General features: G+C 34.5%; 2 protein-coding genes across 2 annotated transcripts; both read right to left on the minus strand.

The window, feature by feature from the left end:
- Window positions 1-1,134: 1,134 nt before the first annotated feature.
- Window positions 1,135-12,672, minus strand: LOC120172788 (vacuolar protein sorting-associated protein 24 homolog 1-like). Its single transcript, XM_039180160.1, has 9 exons — window positions 12,632-12,672; window positions 9,463-9,550; window positions 4,140-4,317; window positions 3,877-3,953; window positions 3,044-3,146; window positions 2,660-2,779; window positions 2,482-2,567; window positions 1,801-1,994; window positions 1,135-1,141 (listed from the first exon to the last, which is right to left on the minus strand). Exons 1-9 carry the CDS (start codon window positions 12,670-12,672, stop codon window positions 1,135-1,137), a joined length of 894 nt encoding a protein of 297 aa, XP_039036091.1.
- On the minus strand, window positions 12,636-14,867 carry LOC120172669. Its single transcript, XM_039180079.1, has 5 exons — window positions 14,740-14,867; window positions 14,214-14,449; window positions 13,778-13,865; window positions 12,976-13,042; window positions 12,636-12,733 (listed from the first exon to the last, which is right to left on the minus strand). The coding sequence occupies exons 2-5, from the start codon at window positions 14,368-14,370 to the stop codon at window positions 12,680-12,682; spliced, it is 366 nt and encodes a 121-aa protein (XP_039036010.1). The 5' UTR covers window positions 14,371-14,449; window positions 14,740-14,867; the 3' UTR covers window positions 12,636-12,679.
- Between the last annotated feature and the right edge of the window lie 464 nt (window positions 14,868-15,331).

The following is a 15,331-nucleotide window of genomic DNA, read 5'->3' on the forward strand; positions in this document are numbered from 1 at the left end:
AATTTGCCTTCACTTCCTTCCACCCATTGTTCCAATTTCGATTCTTTATCCGCCTTCAAATCGTCGTAGTCTTCAGACACGAACAATAAACTATCACCGGGCAGTTTGACGTTGTCTTCAGTTTCATCCTTCACTTCTTCGTGGAGTTTATCTGCCTGTTGATATTGAACCAGGTTTTGGGGCTCAGTTGTTACCTCATCAGGAATTGAACCAATGCAAGCAGATGCAGGCAGCACCAGTGGAGCAGGACACCGAACCGGCTTCTGAGTTTCTGTTTCACTCGGTTCCTTGGACTCGACTTGGAACCACTTAAAACTGCTCGTCTTCTCTCTCACCGACTTGAATAAGGTCGAAAAATAGTATCTTACAACCTGATACCGGACATCTACGGATCCATAACTCCATGATATCGGTCCCGAAGATCTAGTTCTTGTTATGGTAAATCCCGAATGAAGGCTGTTGACCAATCCTTGCTTCAGTTTCTCTTCCGATGATATTAACATTAGCGAATTCGCGATGTCCTTGATCATCTCGTCGACAATGGGGATGCCACATTCCTTCATTGACCTCACCATGGTGATCGAATCTTCTGAGTCCTCCAAATGCAAACTCGCTTCCCGGGACTTCTCCACGACCCGATTACTGAGATCAACAACCTTTGGAACCGCATCGTGCGTCTTTTGAACATACAAAAGACCGAGCGACGGTTCGTTCCCGATGCACTTGATCATCTCTGCCAGGGATTCAGTTTTCTCCACGAAGCCGTTAACGGTGGAGAATCCGTTCATCTTGTTGAAGGTGAACCACAGTTCATCACAGGTTTGTCAACAATCTAAAAAACAACATTTTGAAATGCAGGGTTTAATTTCATAGTTTACAATTTGATTCTTCGTGCAATAGAATCAAGCATAAACAGGGATAAACCGACGGGCCCGTAAAATTATCAAATAATTTACATATTTCTTCGTATTCTCTATTAACATTTTGTTGTTTGAAATTTTACAAGTTTGTAGCCCCTCACATAAAATCATATCCGTTGCTGCTCATAATTTCTTCAAAATCGTTCATAATCCTAAACAAGAAAAAATAAATAAACAACTCAACAGACTAAACAACGGAGACCATGCATTGAAATCAATACCTACATCGAAACAACGAAAAAAAAAACCTAGAAATCAAAATGTATTATCGACTTTGATTTAGTTCAATTAAAACAAAAGAGAGGGGTGGGGAATCACTTACCAAAAAACCGGCTTGAAGGGGAGTGAAAAATTGCCAAAGAAAGAAGAACCAATCTTCAAAACTTGAAACTTGGAGCGTAAAGAGGCATTATTGATTTGGATTTTTCATGTATGCACTCGGAAGAGTGGATTATGGCATTCCATACACAAAACCGAATATTGGTTTTTGTCGCTTTATTGATTCCAATCCATCCTTGTCTACACTTTACGGCTCATTTCTAGTGAGTCGTTTTCGGATCTCGTATCAATACTTCAAATTATATTTTATCATTTTATTATAAATATGTCTATATTAAACATGATTTATTTAACTCGTATAATTTTACATTTTTTATGATCATTAGAGGACTGAAAATATTATAAAATGATTAATTGCTTATTTCAACTTATCCAAACATTCTAAAAATTTATAAAACTAGAAGTTTTACCTCAAGTGTTCAACCCTTTTAGATTTCCATTTTATTATTGTTAAAAATTAGATTAAATTGTAGAACAAAACAAATTAACATGTTAACTGGCAATAATAAAAAGAGCAAAGGGGGTTTAAAGTTTTGCATACCTCATGAGAAGTGCTTTTTTTTGGGCAGAGACCGTCACTCTTTCCTTCCGAACAGCTTCAGGAAGCTGCGCCGCAGTTTCACTGGCTATTTCCGAAAGAACCTTGTCAACTTCTTCTTCAGTCTCTTCTTCGATATCTTCGGAATCCAATGCCGAGTCGAGGGAATCGTTTACTATTTCTTCAATAACCCCCGCCTACAAACCAAGTTTATGCCAACAAATATAAGGAACTCCAAAAATATGAGCATGCAGATGCTTCTGACGTGGACTTTTTCAGGTCCCTGGTACTTTAAAAGGGGATGCTCATCAGTTTACGTATGTTACAAAATAGTAGACCGCTTTGTTCTTTCGATTCTACGTTACTGAAACTCGAATTTATCAGATTCGGATACATACAACACGGGTATGTTTAATTGTTTTCCAAGTTTTTTTTAGGATCTTTAAAAGATCATATCTTCACATCGAACACAAAAATTCCTGGATATCTTCAACTTTGGGACCAAAAAAACACAAATAAAAAACCAATCTTGAGGAAACATAGGAACTCTGAACAACAATGGTAAAAACCAGAATATTGTTGATGATGAGAAAACAGGCGCTAGGAACTACTGAAACAGGAATATTGCTGACAAGATTGATAAATATTATGCAACTTTGGGACCAAAAAAACACAAATAAAAACCAATCTTGAGGAAACATAGGAACTCTGAACAACAATGGTAAAAACCAGAATATTGTTGATGATGAGAAAACAGGCGCTAGGAACTACTGAAACAGGAATATTGCTGACAAGATTGATAAATATTATGAAACAAAAACTGGCACATAAAATGCAATAAAATTATGAACTTGAAATTTACCTTGGTCACTTTTGCTAAATTCTTGCATCGTGGCAGCCAACTGTGGAACTTTCATGGCGTTGTTTACAAGCTTAATGACTTCAGCACTCTTGAACAAATGGCCAACAGTTCGAACAATTGCTTCAAACACATCCAGCAACAAAGACCATTTAGAAAGAAAAGCAGTTCTTTCAAGAGAAGACGAAACATGTGCTTAGGTGTGTCAGATTATAAGTCTAATACGACAAATATTGATATGTTTACAAAAGCAAGCCCGAGCCAACAACAGTCTCAGCCTATGTTCAAAAAATTGTGTTCTTTTTAAAGGTACTGGGACATAATAGCATTAACAGGAAGTCTGGAATAATCAGAACATACAGATTTCAGATGCATAAGTTATCATACCGACACTTTCTCCAAGGTGCATTGATATTGAATTGAGCTGGGCTTTATTCTCATATAGACGGTTCACGGTTTTTCTGGACATTAGAATTTCCTTTGCAAGTGCCTGAAAAAAACATAGAACAAGGATCACTACAAGCGCATATATAAGACATGACTCATCAATAACGAGGCAATTACCAAATCACAGACATGAAAGCATGAACACAAAGGAAATAGATTTCACATATAACACACACGCTAAGGCATAGGGTTTCAGTTGGTTGGACCACCCAAAGAAAACATGATCATTTCATGATGACAGAAACCAACATCTTTTTTTTCTTTTTGTTTTCGGTTCCAACAAAGAACTAGTGAAGAGTTACAACTCCAAATCCTAAGATCTTCTAGAGAACTTGTCAGATGAATACCTAAGATCAGCTAGATTTACGATAAATCAAGCAGCATTCTTTTCATGCACGATCGATCATTCTATCAAACTCCAATCAACTTGAGCATTCCAAAGCACAAAATTACTCTACACCATATTAAGACCTAGATCATTTTACAATGAACTTCAATTTACAAGACACCGTGATTAAGGATGGCTACATGAACCAATAGGTTCGCTAAAATTTACAAAACCAAGGCCGCGATGGAATCACTGGGATTCAAATCCCTCTAGTTGAATGCCACTCTTTAAGGTGGCTACACGAACAAACGGGTTAGCCTCAATGATTTTAATGTAATTATGTAACTTATCTTCGTAATTATACCATTCCAAATAAAAACAACTACGGCATGATGAAACTACTTGGCTAAAGTTCCATTGAAGGGGAAAATAAAAGAAATTTTACCTTAGCAGAACCCATGTCATTTCTCTTGGTAGCTTCTTTAATTGCTTTCTGTACACTTTTCTCCTCTCTCTGAATATCTAAAACAAAAGCCACACAAATATCAGAGAATTAGACCAAAACCATTAAAAGAAAAAAATCCCATTATTTTAAACCTTAAATCTCAAACATTCATTAACTGATAACCCAAAATTACCAGGAAAAACCAATCATCGAGATTTTGAAAAACAATTTTTTTTTGGTTAGGGGAGGGTGAAAAATCTTGCCTCTGATTTGTCGTTCGATGTTACGGCATTCTAGCACCTTTCTGACAAAGCGCGGATCATGAAGCGCGCCTTCACGGGGCTGTGCAAGCTGGCGCCATTTAGCAAAGGCACGGATCATTAAGCGCGCTTCGCTGGGAAATCTGACACGTGCAGGGAAGGTGCAGATCATGAGGAGCACCTTCCATTATCACGAATTATTGCACACTCCATTATTACCTGAGCCAACTCTATCGGTCACCCATCCCCCTCTCCTATAAATACCCCCGAATGCAAACATTAAACCACACCAAAATTAATTTCACATTCTTCCTTCTATTAAGCTATATAGATTTTGTTATACTTTTTTAGAAGGTAAAATTATTTTTTATTATATTATATTTATTTTATATTTAATTATTTGATCAAATTTTATGGTACTAATTATTTTGTATTATTTTTTGCGGTTGTAAAATGGAAGGCGAGATTATATCTCGAGACATTTTGCCAATACGGTAACAATATTAAATTATGTTATTAAAATTATTGTGAATTTTTTTTATTTTTTTAGCATTAGTTTATATTTTAATTCGTATACTATTTATTTAATTTGGTGTATTTCAACTATTATTTGCAGATGTAGGACTCTCATTCTCTCAAACTCTCAAAATGAGGCGTATTTCAGCTATTGTTTACCATGATAGAGAAATTCGGGAATATAAACCGACGTTGTCTTCGCATCAAATCATTCAATCATAATATCCTTCAATAGAAACATCACTCTTGAGGAGTTGATCACTAAATTTCAAGAAAGTTCATGTTGGAAGTACTAGAAGATTGTTCTTACTTAGTACAGATTTCCAACTGCATTATTTCCGTTAACTTATACATTTCGAACTCTCCAACGATGACGATTGCTATGATGGTTGATGCTCAGAATTAAAGTTCAGACGCTGATACAAAATGTATGCCATATTTGTTGAAGTGTCTGCGGTTCGTGGTATGTCATTATGCTCCCACTATAGGCTGACTCAACAAGTTGATCAAGTTGACAGCCCAACTAAAGTAATGTGTAATGATTTTAACTTGTTAATGGGAAATCCACATCCTGGTACCATCCCATCAAGTTCAATGGGGAGACATTCATCAGCAACTTGTTACGATCTCCACCGAGGTGGCTTCACAAATAATATATATGCCACATTGCTTCCAGTCAAGGGGAAGCATTCATCTGCCAATTTCTTTAACAAAATATAGAGATGCCCTCGACATAACAATCTATTTGGTACCCATTTGACACGATGCCTACAAGTTCTTGAGGGAGGCATTCAATTGTGAGCTTCTACACCTCAATATGGAGATGCATGTGACACAACATTCAGTTCAAAACTCATACGACACGATGCCTTCAAGTTCAGGGGGAAGACATTCAAATATCAACTTGTTCGACCTAAATATTGGCATCACAAAAGAACCTCATCTCCACCAGAGAACCTATTCGTGAGCCAGTGCGGGTGATGATAAGAATGAACTATTCATTAAGCTAGAATCACTGTAGTTCAACATGGACTCTGATGATAATGATGTAGATAAAGTTCCCATAAATGGTACAAAAAGAATCTCCAGCACACATGTATGAAGTGACTATGGTGTAATGTACGGCCAGAATTTGTGGATATGCTTAATGGTGGTGACTACGGATTTAACTTATCAGTCAATGATGGTGATTTATATATCAGAATGGGGTTTTCATCCAAAGAAAAAATGATGATTACAATTAAGAATTACAATATTCATAATTCTGTTTACTCCAGAGTTGACCAATCCACTACCGAAAAGTATGTATGCTACTGTGTCCACATAATAACATATACAACTAGATGGTTCGAATATCAAGAGGAAGAGGAAAAAAACATATTGGAACTAATAGTTACAAAGGTCTTCATACATGTTGTGTTAGAGAATCACCAGGACTTCAACATTATCTGTCAAGTCCTCATGGCCATAGTCAAAGCAAGCTCCCATATAACTATTGTGGTTCAATTGATGGGACTTATTGTATGGAAAATATGCTCAGTTACGAACAATTACCTCAAACGTTTGAGTTCATACTTCAAGATTTATGAGGAAAAAAAATGGTACAATTACATTAAAGTTAGGATTTTCGGAAGCTCGATTCAACAACCGAAACGGTTTAAAGAGGGGTCGGAACGGTTTTTTGAGTTTAGGGAGTAAGGAGATTGAAAGATAGAAAATTGCACTCGATTTAGTGGTTCAACTTTCTAAACCAAAGTCTACGTCCATACCTTAGCTCCTCACCAAGGATTTCCAACAAATTCACTAATTAGTTCTTCTTTTGAGGACAAAGAGATAACCTACAACTCCTAGTTTTTCCGGGCTAACTACAACCTTTCCCTAGCTTTTACACGGGATAAGCTAGAACCTTTCCCCTTTACAAAATGATAAAATAAGTAAACAAGAAAACCTCTCTAAGGTAGGTGTTTACAAGATTGAGCTCACAAGAACAAAATATTTACAAGAGAAAGATGAAATAAGATTGAAAAACTCTTCTCTTGTGTTTGATTGCTTGGATAGTTGTTCTCTTTCTTCTTCAAGTGTCCTTAGCTTGTATTTATAGCTTGGAAAGTGTTTGATGTTGTATATAGCCGTTGGGGATGTTTTGGAGCCGTTTGGGGATGATTTTTCTACTCAAAAAGGTTACCCATAACATGGTGCATCGGTGCACTATCATAGTGCATCGATACCCCTTCATTAAATTCAAATAAACAAGTTGTTACTAGTCGTTGCAGCCTTCGTGCGTAGATGCACAGCAGGATGCATCGATGCACAGCAAGATGCATTGATGCACATCAGGATGCATCGATGCACTAAGTGCATTCGAAATGGAGTGCATGGATGCACTACATGGTGCATCGATTCACTAGTGCAGGTGCATGGATGCACCGCAGGGGTGCATGGATGCACTTTGACACCCTTTAGCATTTTTACTCAAATCCGAATTTAATGGACTTTGAATTATTTTTGAAACCTTTTTAAAACTTTGAATAAATTCAATTCAAGTCCAAAAACATTTTGCCTTAAATTTGTTATATCGAACATAATTCAACAATTAACCTCATCAACAAAAAAATGTGGACAAATGAATATGGTGGTGGATATCGATATGGACACATGACGACCAACTTGGTTAAGGCTATCAATTCAAACTTAAAGGGGGTGTGCCATTTACTAATAACAACTTTGGTTAAAATGATTTATTTTCATTTAGAAGCACGTTTTGAAAATCTCAAGGGACAAGCTCTAACTTAGATGCAAAACAGCCATACTTATCACCCAAGATTACTTGCAAATCTACAAAAAGAAATTGTTGCATCAAATGGAATGTCTGTAACAAGCTTATCTCGAACCCATGAATTATTTCATGTCAAATAAATGAATGACCTCTTCAAGGGATTGAAGCTAACTTGTTCAAAGCTAATCTACAAGACATGCGGTGTGACTGTAGGTTTTTTCAAGCTCTGAAGTATCCATGCTCTCATGTCATAGCAACTTGCTCTTATACTCGTCAAGACTATAACCGTTTTGTGGATCTTGTATAACGACTTTTAGAAGTATTTAAGGTATATGAATTTGAGTTCCCCCATATGTAATGAGAAATACCTATATGAGGTTCAAAATTGACTTTTGATTGTACCAGATCCATCCTTATTAAGGGAGGCATGCCATCCAAAATCCACTCGAATTCATTGTGACATGGATACTCAAGAGACGTCCAAAGAAAACAAAAGATGTGGGCATTGTGAAAACCTAGGTCATAATAGGAAAAAATGCCAATCTTTTTTTTCATCATGTAACTGTTGATGTTGTGATGATGTAATTGTTATTTATGAAGCCTCAGTTTGTGTTATTTCATTTTCGTTTACTTTTAATTAATGTGTTACTCAAGTGATGGGCTACTCACGTGAAAATTAAATAAAAACATTACAAACTAAATAATGAAAATAATTAAAACAATTAAATAGAAACATTAAATACAAATGTTACAATTTAAACAATTAAATAATAAAAACATTAAGACACAAAATAAATAAAAAGTCCATAATTAAATAATAAAAACATTAAGAAACAAGATAAATAAAATCTCCATAACTAAATAATAAAAACATTAAGAAACAAAATAAATAAAAAGTTTATAATTAAATAAAAACATTAAGAAACAAAATAAATAAAAAATTCATAATTAAATAAAAACATTAAAAAAGCAAAATAAATAAAAAGTCCATAATTAAATAAAAACATTAAGAAGCAAAATATATAAAAACAAGTCTATCGATGTATTCCTCTTGAATATGTTCCACAGGGCGGTGGTTGTTTATTTCAATAAGGATTTCTTCATATAAGTTGTTCTTCCTCCTCGCTCTTATCATCATCAGCAGCAGGAACAACAGCTACATTTTGTTGATGAGTGACGGATGATGATGTAACACCTCCATAGAATAAGGACCCTAAAGGTGTATGACTAACCATCTACCGCTCATAGAAAACTGTAAAAACTACTAAAACACCGACATCGATGAATGGAAAAACTGAGTCAGAGGTGTATGTGTCTCTAGTGAAGCATCACCCGCAAATAAGCAGCATATGAAGACCACGTTGGATCTATAAGCATGTGAGTATATCGCTAAGAGGTGTCATAAAACCATGCAGTGGTGGCATCTGAAATGGTTGAGGTGGCATTGAAAATGATTGCAGTGCCATCTGAAGAAGAATATAAATCGATGGATGTTGTGTTGGTTCCAGTGCTGCAGTTGAGGAAGAGCTAGAAGCGTATGCTCTCCGTCCACGAGTCAGGGGCGGTGATGTTGTGATAATAAACATTTTTCTCGATACCGACGAATGCTCCCGCCTCGTGCTTCCTCGAAAAGTAGGAACGACTTCTAATTCATGTTGAACCACTGATAATAGTCATCTGTAACCGAATAATGATCCACATAAATTAGCTCCCTACGAAGAATACATCAATTTCAATCATCTCATATCATTACCCACTTGTTGTGCTTAATTAGCCAGTTGACTTCTTTTTTCCCCGTCTATCGATGTTATACATATTGTCGAGATTCCTAGGTGCTTCAAGAATAGATTGTACGAAACTAAATTGGCAGAGCACACGATCAATAGGTCACTCAAGTGAGGTGGGAATCAACACCTCATTTCTTCATAGAATAAGAAGCCCATTGAAATTAAAACAAATATATAATTCTTATCAAAATAATATTCTAATTATATAACGATAATTAAAGGTAAATAATAAAACTTAAATACATACCTCTGTATTAGCCTTTTGATCAATGAGCAGCTGAATTTCTACCAATTTATCTTGTATATCACGGTGATCTTTCCTTATAGATAACCACCTATTCAATGTAAAAAAAATTCATTATATACTCAAAAAGTATTATTTATAGACAAACCCAATATTGAAATTACCTCAACAATAACAGGAAGACTAACATGTGTTTCACGACCGTGCATAAAAAGGGCATTCGATACCACTTTCATGACTGCAGAATAAGAAAACATCCACCGATATCATTTTTTTATAATTAGTTGCTTGACACATTTCTCTATACAGAGATGCCAAAACCGCGGAACCCCAACTACAAAGTCGACAACTCAAAAATTTACGAGATGAGGCAACCACATATAATTAACTTGGTTGCGAGATTTATCGGGCATCAAGATCCCTCCTATGAGTTGCAATATGCAAGTCCAGGAAAATATTTGAGCATGTTCCTCGGAACAGTTGTCGCTCAACTGTCAAAAATTTCTAGCCAATCATGATAACGGTATTCGACCACCGTTGAAATTAGGCAAGATACCTCAAAGATACTCCTCGCACAAGGAATGTCAATCACCATCCGCCACACCATAAATAGCATCCCCGTCTATTGGAAGCCCCAAATGTAAGGAAATATCCTAGCGTAATAGTGCACTTCCCACACGGAAGATGTAATATGTGTGTTTGTGATCTCCACCTCTCAATCAGTGCAGAAATAAGGTTGGATTCAAGGTTACAGTGCCCTTCATATTTAGCTATGTAACTGAATCCATCCTCAGTTAAATACGGCCAGATGTGACTCGGTATCTCTAATTTACGTTACAAATAAATGGATCTAATATAAGATCATTCACCTAATTAAATAAAAATACAAATTAAAATATAAATTGATACTAAAAATAAATGAATAAAATATTCATAATAAATAAAATAACAGAATTTAAAATTATTATGTATCGGTAAAATAACTCGATATATGATTCTCATCTAAACGCAGCAACCCGATTGTCATTTTATAACTACAAAAAGTAATAAAAATTAGTACAATAAAATATAATAAAATAATAAACTATTAAATTATTATAATATAATAAAAAATTAGCTTCGAAAAATGATAATTATACTTATTTAAAACTTGATAGAACGATATATAGAAGGAAGAAATATAGTGTTTTTTGTGTGGTATGAGTGTTGGATGAAGGGGTATTTATAGGAGATGGAGACAGGGGGTTGGGCGGTATTTAAGGCATGATGGTTGGGATTTAAATACAATCTTAGCAAAGGCGATTCATGATCTGTGCTTTATTACCGTGGCGCCAGCTCGGATAAAACCCCGTGAAGGCACGGATTATGATATGCACTTTTTTACCGTGGCACCAGCTTGAACAAAACCCTGCGAATGGGCACCTCATGATCCACGCTTTGTCAGAAAGGGTGCTAGATGTGTAATATTTGGAGAAAATGTGCCTGAAAGGTAATATTTAAACTATTATGCTAATTTTTGGGTAAAATTGTTTTGTTTTTCCTCGTTAGTTTTTCCTTTTAATTTAGGTTAAACTACCAAAATGGTCATTTTGGTTTCATAATTGTTCACCTTTGATCACTAAATTTAGAAAATAATGTTTTGATCACTAAAACATTAAATGTAGTTAGTTTGATTATGTGACACACTAATAAAATGAGTTAATTTTTAGGCTATTTTTGTTTCCCGATAATTGGTTTTTGGAAAATGTTTTCTTCATTTTTCAGTGTTTGGTTGGCGGAAAACAAATGGTCAATGTAATTCATTTTCTTGATCAATTGAATTTCCTTTACATTTTCTGAAAAATTATTTACCATCTTATTTTCCATAAGTCATTTTATGAACTTGTCAATTCAAAGGATAAACACTCAAAACATCATTATTTTATATATAGAATATTAAGAAATTATTTTAATATCATTTAAAAAAATATTAATTATTAAATTATATCTATTGATAATTTTAATAATATAATATATTTATTTTTATAATTATATTATTATAATATATAATATTACAATTTTATTTTCATAATATATAATAAATTATGAATGAAATTAATATTATCTATTAATTTCATAAAAATAATATTATTGAATTGTTGAATAATTAATATATACTCTTTAAAATATAATATTCTTATTTTAATATATTTTTTAATATTTTAATAATATTATTTTAATAAATAATTAATATAATTAATAATATATTATTCTCATTTTAATAAGCAATTAATATAATTTATATTAATTTTATTTAAAAAATATAATAATCATAGTATTTTTACTTATAAATTTGTTGATATAATATTTTAATAATAATAATGACATAAATAATATTGAATAAGTTATTTTAATATTTTAAAAATAATATGATTATTTTGTTAATAAATAATATTATTCATTGTATTTGATGTTTATAAAAAAGAATTTTCAAAAAATTACCGACCAGTTGAAAATGAATTACACAACATCATCTGAACACCATAAAATGATTTCCAATAAATGTAATTCAGTTTACGGAATTCATTTTCCGAAATTCGTTTTCCATAAAACAGACAGACCATTAATTTGATTCTTAAACTTTACATAAAATATCAATTATATCTCTCCAATCTAACCAAAATTCTTTGTTGTGAGCTGCCAATCAACTTATGGGTTATAAGCTTTAAATCTAAACTATTTATTTATTTGAATCTAATGACTATAAATTAGTATAAAATTTATTAGTTTTACCTATACACATTAAATCAGTTGTTCAATTGCGAATTTTAACAACCGGTGAATGATGGACAAAATCAACTTAAAACGTAAAAACGGAACCCCACTTAATTGAATGGGTTGATTAGGCAATCCCAATCAACTTACGCTCTCCACTCATTCAACTGTTGAAAGCACTCATACAATGTCAACGAAAAAGCAACTATACTGTTGTTTTTCCCCCCCAAAAAATCGGTCTTTATGTTTGATACTCGTGTCTAACATATTTCCAGATACAAAATGAAATCTATGATTCTCACAGCAGGAAAAAAAATAGAATGAAGAAACCAAAAATAACATACTCGTGTAGCACAAACATCCGAATCCAAGTGACATAGTCGAAATGTGTGTTTCTTAAGACCAAGGAGGCGCAGACCAGCAATCGCCTAAAAGTCTCTGATGCCTGTACTCCGTCATCGTTCGTCTAATCGAACAGCCCTTCGTCGTGCCAAATATCGACTAGGAAATCTACCATTTCCTGCACAACAAGGTTTATTGCAGTTAGTAGTTGTCGATGGCATTTGTTTATGATGATATTCCTGATACGGCTGCACTGCAGATATTCATTTAAACCGAGGAAACCGGACAAACCCTAGCCCTTTTTTCGTGACCAACGAACGGAGACAAGCGCTAAACAATCTTAGCATTCAAATGTGTTTATTGATGACTGATTCAGTAAAAACAATTACTTGTTCTTGATGTCCAGTTTGGGGAACTTACAGGCAAAGGAATTGGCTGGGAAAATGGCTCATTAGTCAAGAGAAGGTCTTCGTATGTTGTGGACCAGCTGCAACATAAGTTTTTGCAGTTATCATCCGACATATTCAAGCAACAGTAAGAAAGTTTTAAACTAGTAAAAATCTGGATAACGAGTAGTCGATATCGTACAACACATGAACGAAACAATCGGAAGAGATGTTCTTCGTTTATTCGTAAATGTTATGCCTAATAATCACTATTACTATGCTGCAACCGTGATAGTTTCCACAGAAGCTAGATCATATATATTCTATTTGAGCTAACAAGTTTCTGGAGTTTGAGAATCCGTACATATAAACATCAATGTGTGTCACCATACGAGGCATTTCTCGTTACTCGAACTTCGGTAGGGTCTGCGAAAGTTTAATTCGACATTGAAGTTTGAACAACCATTTAAGAGAAAACACTTAGAGCCTTGATTATTTCCAACAAACCCGGACCTATACCACTTGAGCCAAGCAGAATAGCAACTTCAGCTCAAACTTTTAACTGCAGATTAACAAGATGATGAGACAAACGTTCATCGGCACCAAGATTTTGGGTATTCCTTACCATTTTCCATCAAATGCAAATTTTATCGAGAGCATACTTGTGCCGGACACATATACGTCTCTGACACTCACCACCTAGTCCGGGTCACATAGATTTCAACTAGGGTGTTTCTGGATGCATATATGGTGCCTATCTCCCCACATCCAAAATAGAATACGGTAGAGCAATACGAAACAGTCGTCGAACAAACGGAAGTAAAAAAACGTTATACCTTATAACTTGATCCTTGCTCATCACCCGTGATTGTTGAGATTTATCCCCAGTCCACCTTTTCCTATTCTCATGCCAAGCGATTGCAGCTACATAATAGATTCAATCAGATCATAACTTCATGCTCAAAAGCCAAAGCATAAATATAGACTCAACAGAAACAAACAAAAACAATAGATCTTCTAATCCTGCATTTCCTATCCTCTTGTACTGGAGTCCAGTACATTTTTGGACATGGCACGGGGATATGACCCCCTAAATACAGAGCTATTTTCGAAAAATAGAGCATCTCTCTCTTGGATATGTACCCATATCTGACATGTGAGTCATAACGGAGGGTACATCAAGAGAATGAGAGGCTAAGTACGGGTGGCATTGTCAATGCAAAAAGTGGGAAAATACCAATCATCAAACATATATAAAGCAAGGGAACCAACCATGATTTACGAATGCAGAACCGCTTGCATCTTTTTCAGCAGGCTTTTCCCCTTTATCAGCAGATTTTCGACGATCCAGCCGTTGTTTCTCGTTTGAACAGGAATGTCCAGTATTGACCTCCATCGTCTCCGAACCAAATGACCATTCCCTTTTCATAAAAATTGAAATACTAGCCAATGGTGCTCCTCTTAAATTCCCTAATCTATCCACAAAAGTTGGTGGGGCTTCAAGTCCGCTACTATGCAAGAATAAGATCTTCTAAACAATGAACATCAACTAGAAAAGAAAAAGAAGAAATTTTCCGTATGGATATCGATCATTTACAACATATGACTCCATCAATTCAGCTCGATAATATTATATGCTATAGAATACATAACGATATACCACGACACGATATGTTTTCACATCACATGTATATATAGCTAACACCTTATCAGAAGCATTTTCACTATAGCGCGGATTATAAAACATCTTTGGACATTGACACACACACACACATATTCGTTCTATATCATTAACTACCTTCTTCCCCGAGTGCTTATTCGGTTCAATCCGACATAGTCTTATCCTTATGCACACGAAGCAAGAGCATGAACATATGTTTCAAGAATAAAAGCTCAAGGAAACCTAAAATACGAAACTCCTCAAGGAAGATTTCATCATGTAAGAATATAGAAGTTCTTGGTCCAAAAAACACAAGTGGATTCCTGAAAAAATTCTCATGAATTTGTCCTCATTCAGAGAATCCAGTGAAAGCAAAAGCCTAAATGATCTTCTCTTGTTGAAGACATCTACAATTTCAAACAGTACCTTTTTAAAAATAATCATGCCTATATATACATCAGTAAAAATACATTCCAAATTCATTGCTTTTCCACTTAAGAAACACTGAATCAGCTACAATGATAAGACCTATTATACAAGAACAATAATGTGAACCTATCAAACAAACCATCTAGACAAAAAGATTCATAAAAAATAAAAAACACTTACTTTAAAGAACCAACAACGCATTTGGCCGTGAAAAATTTAAAAACAAGAGGGGGACCCAATAGAAGAGAAAGTAGAAAAAGAAAAGGGAAATACCTTTTGAGGAGGATAAAGTGGGGTTTTG

The sequence above is a fragment of the Hibiscus syriacus genome, unplaced genomic scaffold, assembly GCF_006381635.1.
Source record: "Hibiscus syriacus cultivar Baekdansim isolate YM2019G1 unplaced genomic scaffold, ASM638163v2 tig00111877_pilon, whole genome shotgun sequence".
Taxonomy (NCBI): Eukaryota; Viridiplantae; Streptophyta; class Magnoliopsida; order Malvales; family Malvaceae; genus Hibiscus; species Hibiscus syriacus.

Bases quoted from the DNA above. Each gene is read 5' to 3' on its own strand.
- LOC120172788 (XM_039180160.1), bottom strand. From the start codon at position 12,672: ATGACGGAGTACAGGCATCAGAGACTTTTAGGCGATTGCTG. The intron at 9,551-12,631 runs GTCTGCGCCTCC...TACATTGAATAG, and splicing joins AGACTTTTAGGCGATTGCTG to GTGGTTATCTATAAGGAAAG. The intron at 3,147-3,876 runs GTAAAATTTCTT...TGTTTTTTTCAG, and splicing joins ATGACATGGGTTCTGCTAAG to GCACTTGCAAAGGAAATTCT.
- LOC120172669 (XM_039180079.1), bottom strand. From the start codon at position 14,370: ATGAAAAGGGAATGGTCATTTGGTTCGGAGACGATGGAGGTCAATACT. The intron at 13,866-14,213 runs GTTGGTTCCCTT...TCTATTATGTAG, and splicing joins TTCTGCATTCGTAAATCATG to CTGCAATCGCTTGGCATGAG. The intron at 12,734-12,975 runs GTAAGTTCCCCA...CTTGTTGTGCAG, and splicing joins CCCAGCCAATTCCTTTGCCT to GAAATGGTAGATTTCCTAGT.